This window comes from Thermobia domestica, chromosome 2, assembly GCF_964235325.1.
Source record: "Thermobia domestica chromosome 2, izTheDome1.hap1.1, whole genome shotgun sequence".
NCBI classification, from domain to species: domain Eukaryota; kingdom Metazoa; phylum Arthropoda; class Insecta; order Zygentoma; family Lepismatidae; genus Thermobia; species Thermobia domestica.
In genome coordinates, this window is record NC_137455.1 from 19,494,978 (window position 1) to 19,509,121 (window position 14,144).

Sequence of the window (14,144 nt, forward strand, 5' to 3'; positions counted from 1 at the left end):
CCCAATTTATTGCATAAATTTGCCAATAAGCCCTATCTTGGGCAAATTGATCTCGTCTCATCGTATAACCAAGTGCCCTTAGCCAGGGGCTGATCCAGGACGGACTTCTGGGGAAGGGGGGTTGTAATAGTGCTACTAAGAGCTACTTTTAAGAGCTCCAAACTCTGGGATGGGTTTTATTTATATATAAAATAAAGTTTCCTCTTCTGGGGGGGGGGGGAAATCTCCCCTCCTTTGCCCTTAGCTGAATATGAATGCTATGTATTCGGATGTAAAGCCGGTGGACCTGCACTTGATCTGCCACTGAATAAGGTGTTTCCTGAACACCTAAACGACAAATTAATATTATACTTTGACGACATAATCTTGGCAGGAAGAACATTTTACGATTTCCTTGAGACAATTAAAAGAAGTACTTGTCTGTTTGCTCAATGAAAATATAAGAACAGGAACATGTGAGAAAAGTAGCAATCTCTACTGCCGGAAAAAGAAAAACCCAGTAGTTTTTCGAAATATTGAAGATCTTTATGCACTACATTCTATCTTCAGGGAACATGGATATGAATGTGCAAAGAAGTTTAACTTTTAAGCCAAAGAAAATTAACTTATTCAAATACTTTGTAAGGTACATTCAATATGATTCATAACCAGTCTATTTATTTTGGAATTGACAACAGAACATGAAATGGATAGTTTTGTACTTTTGCTAATAACTATGATACCTTATCGTCTAAACATGTTTTTAATCACTTACGATAAATTGTATCTTACCACTGATATCATTAACTGTTCTACTAGATTGGTAAATTACAGACAGAAATACTCTAATCAATGAAATTACATTGTGCGAATTGTCGTGCCTCTTAATGCATATGAAATTACTTGACAATAATTACTAGATGAATATTAAGCAAACTTGGAAGTATTGTGTCAATAAATAATATTGATATCAGTGATAAGAATGAAAAGAATTTAAACTAAAACCTTATTTTATGATTATTTTTAAATTTTAAAATATTTAAATTAAATTGGTATGGTATAACTAGTAAAAAGAGTGCAAAAAATACTTATTAGAATATATATATTGGAACATGTAAATATAACACCATGAAAAATAAAAATAAATAGGTAACACAATATGAGAATTAAATAAGAAAAAAATGCTGCGAACACTTAAGAAAACAAAACCCGTACAACCGATACATAAACAATTCTCACACAAAATACAATAATAATAGTTGTATTGCTAAATAAATAAAACAGAAGCAAATAAAACACAAAGGTCTTAAGTTCTCGGGAACTTTGTTCTTCATAATAGGTGGGATGTGAATGAATATATACATCCACGAGATTTATCTGAAGACAGACTATTATTAATCTTCTCTGGTTATGAAATTGTATTTGTCCTTTTCCTAACTGCATAAGAACTACTTAATATTCTTTATAAAACCACTTATTGACGCACATTAATCAAAAATACGAGGCGCATTCGGAAAGTAACCTCCGATTGGTCACTATGCGTGAAATAGTGGGGACAGCGCTACCATCTTTACACAAACGTGTTAGGTAGATCAGTATGCATCCAGCCGTGGTCGAGTGAATAGGGTGTCTACTAAAATTCTAAAATAAAATTTCGTGACTTTTTCGTGACCTTTTCTTTACCAAATCACACAATTTTCTAACATTGTCAAGAGCAAATTTGGGTGCAAATTAGGCCGAATTTTCATCCATGCGATAGAAACGTACTTTACAAGCGATTTGGTAGCGTCTAAAGCCGACCATAGACATTTTTGGTGGTGAATTTTGACGTTTTATAAAACAAATTTTTCCAATATGTACTTACATTTGTACAGTTAAAGCAAATCGTGACCCAAAAGCTAAATTTCGCGACTTTTTCGTGACCGTTTTCTGATTTCGTGACTTATTCGTGACATTCGTGACCGATAGACACGCTGGTGAAGGTTGTCTGATCACTAGTTTCACTTTTATAGCATCTCAAAATGGGTGTGCTGCAACAGAAAACCTCGCCAAATGCGAGCTGTTATACGCTTTCTTACGACAAAACAATATTCGGCAGCAGAAATTGATCGGGAACTTTGTACCGTGTATGGACCAAGTGTGATACGTGAATGAGTTGTTCGTGAATGGGTTCGTTCATTTAAAAGTGGACGAACAAAAACATTCATGACGAAGAGAGGAGTAGCAGGCCATCACTGGTCACTGATCAACTCGTTCAGAAAATTGATGGAAAAGTTCGTGAAAATCGACGTTTCACAATCTAGGAGCTTTCCGATAAATCTCCAGAAATTTCCAGGACTATGTTATATGACGTAGTGATATGATGCGGTCACAGGCTGGCTCAAGGCACAGGCGGGAGATTTTTATGCTGATGGAATTTCTAAGCTAATACAGAGATATGATAAATGTTTGAATGTTTATGGAAACTATGTTGAAAATTAGAGCAAAAAAGTAGTTTTGAGATGTGTATAATAAATTTTTCTAATTTACTTTGGTGTTTTTTTTAACCAATCGGAGGTTACTTTCCGAACGTTCTACGTATTACACATTTTGAAAGCTCAAATATCAAGAAAGTATAACAATTTATTATCCAAACACTCAAAACAGTAACTAGCTTTCACATGTATATTCTGCAATGCAAATCAGTTCATTTTTTATTGTTCAATGTCTTAACGTTCAATGTCTTATTTATTCTGAAAAGTTGGTTGAAGATTTTTCGTAATTGACTATTTTTTCACTTTTTACATTTAACTTTCGTAACAACTAAACCTAAATCCCACCATTTAAATAAACAATGAACATTTTTTTTTAATTAACAATTTCATTACATTACTTTCAATCTTATGTTACTGAAAAGAAATGAAACTAAAATAATATGTGCCAATGAACTAACCGAGTTAAAAATTTTGTTTAAAATTTATATTTATATATGTACAATTAAACATTTTGGAAGTAACCAAGACAAGAAATCTTATGACATTTTTAATTAACATTTATAAACATTGGTTCTATTCTTAATTTCAAAAGGAATGTTTTTGGAGTAAAAAAAATATAATATGTTAAAATCTAGTTCATCTTTACTACCTACAAATAATCATCGTTACTATGAGGACGTTTTCGTTCTTAAACTCAACAGTTATTCGTTTATTTAGATCCCACTTGTAAATTCCCACGAAGTTCTAAAGGACCTCTAATAAAGAATCGAATTTTTATTAGTCAACATAGCGTTTTGTAGAAAACAGTCTCCAGATTTCCAAATACCTTTCTATTATGATACAATTATGTTAAAAATTTCATATCATAACGACTTTACACGTAAATTTCAAATTATAACTATTTGCCTTGCAAATTTTATGATTAATAGGGGCTACACTTATCAATTCTTTAAATTCTACATGAAATCTCTAAGTTTTGCGTCCCTCGGTTATGCCAGCTCGGCTAAGGGAGATAGTGATGATACGAATGAATGAAATTGTGGAATGAAGAAAGTGGCAGGAAACGGGAGAACCCCAAGAAAACCCAAGCACACGGTGTTTGCCCACCACAAAGCTCACTTGGCACGAACTGGGATTGAACCAAGGATTCTTTAAATTGTGTAGCAAAATATATACTCTATTTGACAACGGCAACGAAAGACATATCCAACTATTTAAACAAGAGAGATCCACTACTCAGATTTGTACCATGGCACCTGCCTTTCATCAGAGATCCAGTCCAGGCCCACACACAAAGCAGGCACATGTGTTTCCCGTTTTCAAGTTTCGTCTTATCTAGCCTCAGTGCTGAAAATAGATAAAATTCCAGCCAAGTAACTGGTTCCCGATGGAGCCACAAATATTTCGTATCCCTTGGTATCATAAGACAATTATGGTGCTAATGAAATAAAGAGTCTTGAAAGACTTATAGCGTCTCATGATTGTGTCCTCTAGGCTAAGGGAGACGATAATTAAGGCAAGTGAATGCTGGAAGAATGGTGGAAAGTGGGAGGAAACGACAGTAACCTGAGAAGACCCACGGACACAATGTCGTTTACCATAAACTAACTTGGCCGGAGATCAAAATCAGGGACTCCATGCACCAGAGGTAAGTGCTCTAAAACTGAGCCACCGTGTCCCCCCACCACTATACTCATCTAGCTAACAAACTGCCAGAGGCTCAGAAATCTTCGTAGATTCTAAGTCATTAATGGATTTTACATTATACCATTATTTAGCCTAAGCTACATGATATTTAACTTCAAACATTACGAAGATACCCTGTCAAACGTACCTTTATCTTGTCTCCTAATTATAAAATTTAAACTTCTCAGTTTTCATTCTGTGCATTACCTAATTCCTAATAATAAACTAAACTAACCACTGGCATGACAGCCCTAATGGGCTTGAGCTGACCCAACGCCATCTGTTAGCGAATGGCTGAACTACATGTAGTCTAGCGAGGAACACGTGGTCGATCTGTCTCTAACAGGTATACCAGGAGCTTTCTAGACCTAGTGTGGCCATCACGTCTTTTATTCACGTGACCCTCCAGTTTGTCTCACGACGCTAAGTAGACGCCGATATCTAATAATAAAAAATCACGCTAATAGGTATCGCTACCAGCGCTGCCTACGCCAATAAATATCACTAGCATACAGGCAATTTGCTGATTTTTTGAAACTTAAAAAACTGTATTGTTTAATTTAATTATTTCAAAATAGATCACGACGATGATAACCATGAACACACTTTGCTGTTTCTTACTAAGACAAGGATTGCCATATTTACATTTTAACACTAATATTTGTGTAACTGCATGTCGATTGATGGACAAACTTAAAAAAAAAGTTGGATATAAACAATTGTAAGCTTTTTAGCGGGCCGAAGTGTCGGGTGAAACAACTATTTTATCATAGGATTTATTGTCTTCGTTACCTTGAAAACATGGACACAACACAATTACTGTAAAATAAGGGCTCGTACCAAAAAGAGGGTACACAAAAGGGAGGAAAAGTACAACCAAGTTCTTGGTACTTACCTCGACAAGGATCATTTTTGACCAGGAACTCATCCAAAGCAACCCAACCTCCTCCAACTCTTACCATAACAGTGGAACGAAGGATTCTGACCAATCGTAATTTCTGACTGTCACCGAACTATGAAAAAAGGAAGTAGAAATTTAATATCATTCATTAAATAATAATAATAATAATAATAATAATAATAATAATAATAATAATAATAATAATAATAATAATAATAATAATAATAATAATAATAATAATAATAATAATAAAAGAAGAAGAAGAAATGAAATCAAGATTTCAAGAGCTTACAAAATTTACCATTTTTCTTTTGCTTGTTTTTCATAAGTGAAAGAAGATAACGAAATGCAACCTACCACAATCATAGATAATGTTATTCTACAACAGAAAATAAGAACCTGAAGATGATTCAGTGTTGCTATCCATAGAAATTAGTGTTGCCAGAATAACATTTCCCCCCAAAAAATTTTAAGTTCAGGCAGCGACTAGAGGAACGAACGCAACTGCATCTGATTACTTATGTTGTTTTGGTATCCTGTGAACTACTTTTTAAATAACATTATTATTTAATTTTAATAAATGTATGTTAAAACTATTGTGTTTATTACAAACTAAATACAACTATTATTTGAAAAGTAGTTCACAGGATTCCAAGACAACATGATACGTAATCAAATGCAGTTGAGTTCGTTCCTCTAGTCGCTGTCTTAACTTCGATTTTGGGGGAATTGTTATTCTGACAACACTGTAATTTCTATGGATGGCAACATTGAAAATTCTGCACATTTTTTGTTGTAGAATAACATTATCTATGCTTGTGGTAAGTTGCATTTCATTATATCCTTTCACTTATGAAAACAAGCAAAAGAAAAATGGTAAATTTTGTATTATTTTTAGTATGCCAGGCTCTCTAGTTTCTATCATCTCAAGTCCTGTATATTCTAACGCTAAAACGAGAGAAATAAAATAATTTTAATGAAAGAGAATTAAATAACTGGTGGAGTATTTTTTTCTTTCTTTCTTTTCTTTAAATTTTAACAAAGTTTCGTGAGTTTCGTCTTTTAGAAAATAAAAATGAGAAAAAAAAAAAAAACAAAAGGTGGGTTAACTGTACTGTAATTTCTGTGGGAACAATATTTTGATGTTTTCACTACTCTATAATTGATCTCGTGTACTAATTGGATTAATATAGTGATACAATATTTCGCAGAGTCACGCGAGAATCAACACACTATCTATCAATTTAACTTAAGCACATATATGTAATTTTCCAATACATGAACATAGTGGGTAAAGATACTAAAGTATATTGCTTTTAGCCCGGTGGACACAATGTTACCACATCAAATTCGAGATTACCCTGTCTTCAACGGTAGACTTACAGTTGTTTAATCATGACATAATTTTACATAAAAATTCAATGCAAGGCTAATTATTTCCTGAAAATTGTCCTGTCTCATTGAAATATTTATTTATCAATATCTTGAAGTTCGTTTGTTTCTTTATCTGCTGTGTTTCAATTTGCACAAACTTACAAAACACGAGTATTTCCGGTTCTGCCCGAAGAAAATATTCGTGAGTATTGAAAGCTTTCGTCAATCGGAATTAAATCGTAGTGAGGTAAATAATAATAGTAATAAAAAAAATTAAAAAATAAAAATAGATAAATTTGTTTCTTACTTAAAAACAGCATTTAGAACGCACAATATGCTATAAATATACAATTGAAGAGGATTACCCTCAGCTTAATGCAAATAATGTGTAACTGTGTGATAAAACAGAAACAAAATTATGAAAAAAATTCATTTCTTTTAAAACTCAAAAAAAAAAAAAAAAATTGACTTAACAGCCCTTTTTTTTGTGGGCCTGAGCCATTTCAACGCCATCTGTTAGTAATCATACGAACTACGTCCAACCTAGTGACGGACACGTGGACAGCATGCTGTGTCGCCCTCTAACAGGCGTATCAGAAGCTTTCTAGACCTAATAGACGTCACGTCTTTTATTACGCGACTCCCCAATTTGGCTCACGACGCTGAATGGACGCGGAAAATTGGGAAGCATCGGCTGGAAATCGAACCCGTGACCATACGGACGTGAGTCTAACGCTCAAACCATTACACTACGGTGTCCGTTTCTTTTTTTAAACCAACTTACTCTGTATTTGCCTTCTCCCACTTGGAAGACTCGGAATTTCTGTCTGCAGGTACATAACATCACAAGTCGTTTTACTTCATCGTGAATCTTCTCAGCTTCCGTTACGGGTTTCCTCTCTTCCCAATCGGGTCGCAAGGCTGCTATAAACTCCTTCCAATCGATCAGTCCTTCACCATTGCGATCGAATTTATCGGCTACTGCGTTCATTTCAAGTCTACTGGTTGGGAATTCTGAAATAAATAAATAAATAAATAAATAAATAAATAAATAAATAAATAGTTGTAATAGTAAAATCTAAAATTATTTTTTTATAATTTTGTAAAGTTCAATTTCTACCTCATCTTAAGGGTAAAAATGGGTTTTGCTGTCAGCTGTATCGTGCTCAACTTTACACGAAGTTATAAAAGCCTAGCAAGAATCAAAGAACAGACAACAGTTTTTATACATGTTCAGAGTTTAATTCTCACTTAATCGCGATTCTTCAGTTGCAAAAAGATCCAAGTTATTGTTTAATTGATACCTTTTGGAGATTCCCGAGTTTTGTCTTTCACAGTACCAACATTACATTTGTACACATAGGATTTGGTGTATGTACACAAATAAATATATTTCTAATCCATTTAAGAATTCCAAGATTCCTTCTCGCTTTGGAAGTTATATTCTCAAGATGTTGTTTGAAAAGCAATTTGCTGTCAAAAACAATACCTAAATCTTTAATAGTATCTACAATTCTAATTGAAGTATCATTTATATTACAAGTGAAAATAATAATAATAATAATAATAATAATAATAATAATAATAATAATAATAATAATAATAATAATAATAATAATAATAATAATAATAATGAATAAAAGCTTTTAATAACGGAATAGCTACATTTTACTACAGCAGAACCACAATGATTTGATGTCTGTGACTCTGAAACCGTTGGGCGGTTGTTGGCATATTACAATCTGACAGAATACTGTATTGGTATGCATTTACATTAATTTATCTACAATGTTAACGACTCCCTTTTATTTATTATTATATTATGTACTCGCTGGTAATCAAAATTACAAAGGAAACCTGTATGAATTTGTTCAGTTATTCCTTTTATTTTTTTATTTTATTCCAGTTCCATTTTCTCCCCATATTCTTTCAGAAATTTAACACGAATCCCATCGGTTCGAATTTAAGACGCATAGGTTCGAAATAGTATTATTTTCATTTGCTGAGATACACAATGACAAATGCAAGGATACTTATCACATTGAATATGTTGTATTTACAATGTATTAACTTTCGTTATTTTTAACTGTAGTCTCAACTATCCCAGCATTTGAATTATTGTGATTGAACTAAATGCAAGTTTAGTAACAAAACTAACGAAAATTTATAACAACTTATTTTCTTCGTTTTGAAACGTCTTTTTCTACTTAACATTTATTTATTTATTTAATATTTACTACTCGTTTGGTATTTATAATCAGCAGGCTTCTAGATATAACTGTGAAGTCATTTTACACTGACTACAATTAACAGAAATGCATTCGAAAAGTGGACCTGAATTTATATTTTAAATATAAATAAATATTATTCTAGATTCGTCTTGAGGACTGAAAGAAAACCTAAATCAGAATGATAATCAGCGGGATTCGAAAATGCTAAGAATTCATCTTGATTTTCTTAATATCCAGAATGCTAACAATTCATCTTGATTTTCTTAATATTGTAAATGCTAAGAATACATCTTGATTTTCTTAATATTGAAAATGCCAAGAATACATCTTGATTTCCTTAATAATGTAAATGCTAAGAATACATCTCGATTTTCTTAATATTGAAAATGCTAAGAATTCATCGTGATTTTCTTAATATCGAGAATGCTAACAAGTCATACTGATCTCCTTAATATATTAGTGGAAAGCAACTGTAAAACTTATGGGACTTGTCCCAGATTTCCTTTCGATGAACTTACTTGTATTCATGATGCCAACGATGAAATCTTCACGAGGAATCAAATTATCGTTGTTCTTATCCATCTTACGGAACAGATCAGTTAATCTGGACTTCTTATGGTTCATGAACCTCAGGAACTGAAACAATAACAAAGCAGAATTGAAACATTTTTACACTTAGAAATAATACAATTTTCAAAAACTTTTTTAAAATAGCATTATGAAAAACGCAAGTACAAATTTTATTCTAAAGTAGTTGGTCAACTTGAATACTCGACCACATGGTCACCAAACATTTTTATCTTGTCTTTTATACTCAGCAAATGTAAGAAAACACAATTACCTGAGTAGTAGACAAGTCCCTATATGATGTCCTTGAGTAGTAGCTGAGTCCCTGTATAATCTTCTCTGAGCAGTAGATAAGTCCCTATATGACGTCCCCCTGAGTAGTAGATGAGTACCCATATGATGTCCTCTGAGTAGTAGATGAGCCCTATATAATGCCCCTGAGTATTAGATGAGGCCCTGTCTGATCCCCTAAGTTGTAGCTGAGCATATTTTAATTTGTATATTTGTAATATATTGACAGTTCAAAACCACGTGGAAATTTATGTTAAGGAAAGCCACGTCACTGGGTTATTAAAGGCATTGAAAAAGGGGCCAATCATAAACGAAGTGGTGGTAGTTACAAGTGAAGGGTTTCTGTAGAAAGGAACAACATTACAATGTTGCCGTCTTGTGTCATGTTTAGAAGTGTTTGTCAATTGAGATGGAAGCAGCACCTCGGAGGTCTCAGGCTCAGCGGAAAACATGACGTGGCAACAAATCAACACGCGCAGCTTCAAATGTCAATTCATTTCTTATTTTGCACCGAGTTTAATAACAATTTCTACATTACAGACGCGCATGCATGTGACTAGATACATGTGCGGGCGTTGTCAAAATCAACAACAATAGTCCATAACAGTCCAGACTCGGGTAGTCAATGTTATGGGAAAACGTAATATGCTTAAGAGATAATCATATATAAAATATTAAGGTTACATATTGCAACTGTTTCAGGGAGGAATTCAAATTACCATGCTAAAAGACTGATATAAGCTGATCTTAAATGCTGAAATCAGTTGGCGCGCGCTGTAGCTAGTAGACCAACGGAGAAGGCTGGTAAAATTTAGGAAAAGCGTTTAAAACTACACGTACGATGTACTTAGTAAAGTACAACGCTTGCGCTTAAAATCTAATATCGCCAAATGAAAATTAATTCCTGCAGCTACAAAATACATGGGTCAGTCAGAAAGTTAGTTACACTCCTTCGTAAATATTTTCGTGTGAAGGTTATTTTGATGAAACTGTGTGGCAACACTGCAGACATGTAGCTATATTGTGTGACGTAGTGGCTTTCACGAGGCAAGTGGAAGTGTTCTGATAATCAATATGTAAACATGTCTCTCGACAGCTGCAAGTGGCGTCCAAATTGGAAATGTGTGCAATGATTCGTTTTTTGTGGGCGGAAAAGCTGCCCGAGGAACGGATATTTATCGGCAGTTGCATGAAGTGTATGGTGAAAATGCAATGTTACGTCAAGCTATCTCGAAGTGGGGCAACATGTAGCACAACAAACGTGCGAACTTCTGACAAAATTTAGGTGGGAAGTGTGGGATCACTCTCCTTTTAGCTCAAACCTTTCACCATGTGTGTTTGGTCCCATGAAAGACGAACTTTCAAAGCGATGATACCACTCGGATAACGAGGTGAAAGCTGCAGCCCCAGAATGGTTATGAGGCATTGGACGGGATTTCTTTGCAGGAGGAATAGAAAAACTTGTACCACGTCTCGACAAAAGCTTAAAATAACGGAGGTAATTACGTTGAAAAGTAGACTGTGAATGGAACTTTACGATACAAATAAAGTTATTATAAAATTTCTATCCTGTTTTATTTTCTGAAGCAGTGCAACTAACTTTATGACTGATCCTCGTACTTTTCTCCCACTTTTCGTTATTTATAAATCAGGAAGACAAAAATAAAGTTGTTCCATGAATGAAACTGACATGTAAAATATCTGTATATGAACAACGAAGCTTAGTTAAAAATTTGAGACTCACCCTCTTCCTCCATTCGTCCCAGCTGAAGTTCTTCACCTTCTCAAGCTCCTGCAGGTAATTGTATTTGTCCTGCAAACGGCGCTGTCTCTCCCACGCCATCATCCATACATTGCGCCATTTATCCCACAGATGTTTCACGCGAGGACTTCTAAACTGAGGTTCGGCTCCCTTGCTACAAAAATTATTCAACAACATTCAACTTAGGCAAATTAACACATACAAAACAAATAATTTTTAAAAAAGCCCTGGTACGGAAGTGTTAGAAAACAACTAGAAAATATAAAACAGAAAAGGATTTTTTTTTTTTTAAACAGATTTGAGTATTAAAATTTTTGTTTCTTAAAAGAAGATAATTTTAATGTGTATAAGACAAGTAATATCGATAAAGGAAATTTTAAATCGTGACGAAACATCCACAAATCAATACTTTCAGTGTATATTAGTCCTTTTCACTTTACTTTCGAAGCTGAATAGAAATAAAAGAAAATAAGTATATTAAGTATATTTTTTCTTCAGTTAATACTTCTAATTTTTATAGTTTTTAAGTTCGGCAATTTATTCTCTCTAATGATTCTTTTTTCTTCATATTTTTTTAATTATATGGGACACATTCAGTACAGTTTTCCACAACTTAAGATATAAATTTCGCTTTAAGGTAATGGAAACTGTACTTTCCTTAGCCGATTTGTTCACAAGTTTTCCCAGATGGAGGAACTCACGCACTATCACCGTTTTATTTCTCGTCGTAGATTGGCTATATTCCACTAGAAATTGTAATATACAATCGAGATACTTTCTACCAAAAACATAGTTCCAAACTGTTTTCTGATAATTATACAGATATTTTAAGTACACCTACATGAATAGTTGAAAATACATACAAGAAATAAAGTGATATGAGATTTCTTTTTAGTGTAACATCTCATGACCACGCCCGAGGCTAAGAAGAAGAATAAACATTGAAATGACAATGAGAACTGTGGAAAGAAAGAAATTAAAGGAAATCTACAGATACAATTCTGTTCACTACAAGTTCAAGTGGATTGATATTGTACCACAGGACTATAGCATCAGAGGTAAACGCCCTACCATTGAAACCACAGGGCTACCCTCAAAAATTAATTCAAGAGCAACACATCCTGTTTCAGTAATCCTTTGCTTCTAATATCTGTAGCCCGACGTACATGCGCAATTAAAATTATTTTATGGAATTATTTCGAAAGTAGTGTCTAACTTCCTGTGCTTCTTTTTCCATTTTATAGTATTTAAAACAAAAAATATTTTCTTTGGTCGTTCTAACTTAAAAGTCAAAGCGGTATATTAACGAAGAAATGTTACCCTCTATCTCCTCCTTTTTCAAAAATTAAGAAAAAAAATTATTTTAGTACTCACTATACCCGAGATCAAATTGCAAACACCTACACACTTGTCATACATTAAATTCGGATAAATGAACCGACAGTAACTAGCAATTATCATTTTTTTTTCAAATAAATATACTGTATTTTTTTTATTAGAAAAATGGAATATACAAGATAAAAGTACAAGTTAAAACAGATCGATGAGTTTATAAGAAAGAAACAAGAGAAAGAACACAGAAGGAAAAAAAAGTACTAGTATGAGTTAACTTATCTATAGATAGTAAAATAGATTATTTATACAGCAGAGATCTGCAGTTTAAGTAAAAGCTTTTTCTGCAAATAAATAAATAAAAAATGATAGTAAGAAATGTACACAGTAAATATAGATATCTTTCTTGGAAAACTATATATAAAAATTTACATTCAGAAAGATCTAAATACATTTTCAATAATACATTTGTTCTTGAAACAACAGAGTTTGGAAAAAAATATTTCTTGAAAAGAAAAAGTAAAGAATGAAAGAGGAGGAAACAAAGGAAAGTAAAAAAAACATAAAAATAAGGAGAATGCTAACCTTCCTTTAGGTGGGAATCGAGGACCAATGTGAGGCCACAAGTCTGGTGACTTCTCACGACCTGGACTTGCTCGACTACACAGGAACAAAAAATTCACAATGAAAAGTCATGCATAAACATAACCAAAATACTAAATGGTTAGTACCAAACAATTCTAAAAATTTCACTTTGTGAGTGCCACTCCAAAATACTCAAAACTACTAACAAGAATACTAAAAATCAAGATCTAACATGCATACATGTTTCACACCATACCATTACTACAGCATGCTTAGTGCTAGTTATGTTTCATTCACAACATTCCTGAAATATTCAACAAAAACAATTTACACCTTAGCTCATACTATGCACTGAAAACTGTGTGCCAAGTTAAAAGTAACAGAATTTGATATAATAATCTCATGCGTGTCTTAATACTTATTTTATAATTTCCGAGTACTTCTGTATTGGGAAAGGGACAATTCAATAATCATTGTTTGATTGTACATGCTGACGAGATATTATATAGTCAATGAGAAAAAAAAAAAAAAAAAAATCTGTCTTCCTGTCAACATGTAAGACAATCGGTCTGGTAAATGAATGCAGAGATAAAAAACTATGTGGTGACAAGCTGAAGCTGTACTAGCCGTCTAGAGGAATGTGAAGTTGGGTCACTGTAAGATAGTCGTACGACAGTTGGCTAATCGTTCAACAGGAAATTTTAATTTTGTCTATTTATGTCTTTAATATTATAGGTTGGAAAAGGAAGACAAAACATATGGAGGGGAGTTGACAACCAACTTGAGAGGTTAAAGAAATTTGTATGAAAGGACAAATTTGGGAAAATTATTTGTTGTCCCAGTATAAAAAAAATATAGTTCATATTATCGTTGATCAATTGTTAAGTGTGTATTCGTTGGCGCGACATTTTAGTAAGCTCCTCTTCTTTCCATGTGAATAGAAAAGTTTTGCGGTAGCTTAG

At 33.2% G+C, this 14,144-nt stretch overlaps 1 protein-coding gene across 38 annotated transcripts in view; it reads right to left on the reverse strand.

Moving 5' to 3' along the window:
* shot (dystonin-like protein short stop) overlaps nucleotides 1-14,144 on the reverse strand; it is a 620,212-nt gene that overhangs the window by 44,587 nt on the left and 561,481 nt on the right. For 37 of the 38 annotated variants that reach the window (XM_081739920.1, XM_081739887.1, XM_081739913.1 and 34 more), the window contains 5 exons: nucleotides 13,183-13,257; nucleotides 11,248-11,419; nucleotides 9,164-9,281; nucleotides 7,199-7,428; nucleotides 5,035-5,152 (listed from right to left, as the gene is read on the reverse strand). In XM_081739920.1, the coding sequence (XP_081596046.1) occupies nucleotides 5,035-5,152; nucleotides 7,199-7,428; nucleotides 9,164-9,281; nucleotides 11,248-11,419; nucleotides 13,183-13,257 (713 nt within the window). The remainder of the gene's footprint in view (nucleotides 1-5,034; nucleotides 5,153-7,198; nucleotides 7,429-9,163; nucleotides 9,282-11,247; nucleotides 11,420-13,182; nucleotides 13,258-14,144) is intronic. The other variant, XM_081739806.1, reaches the window with a different exon arrangement.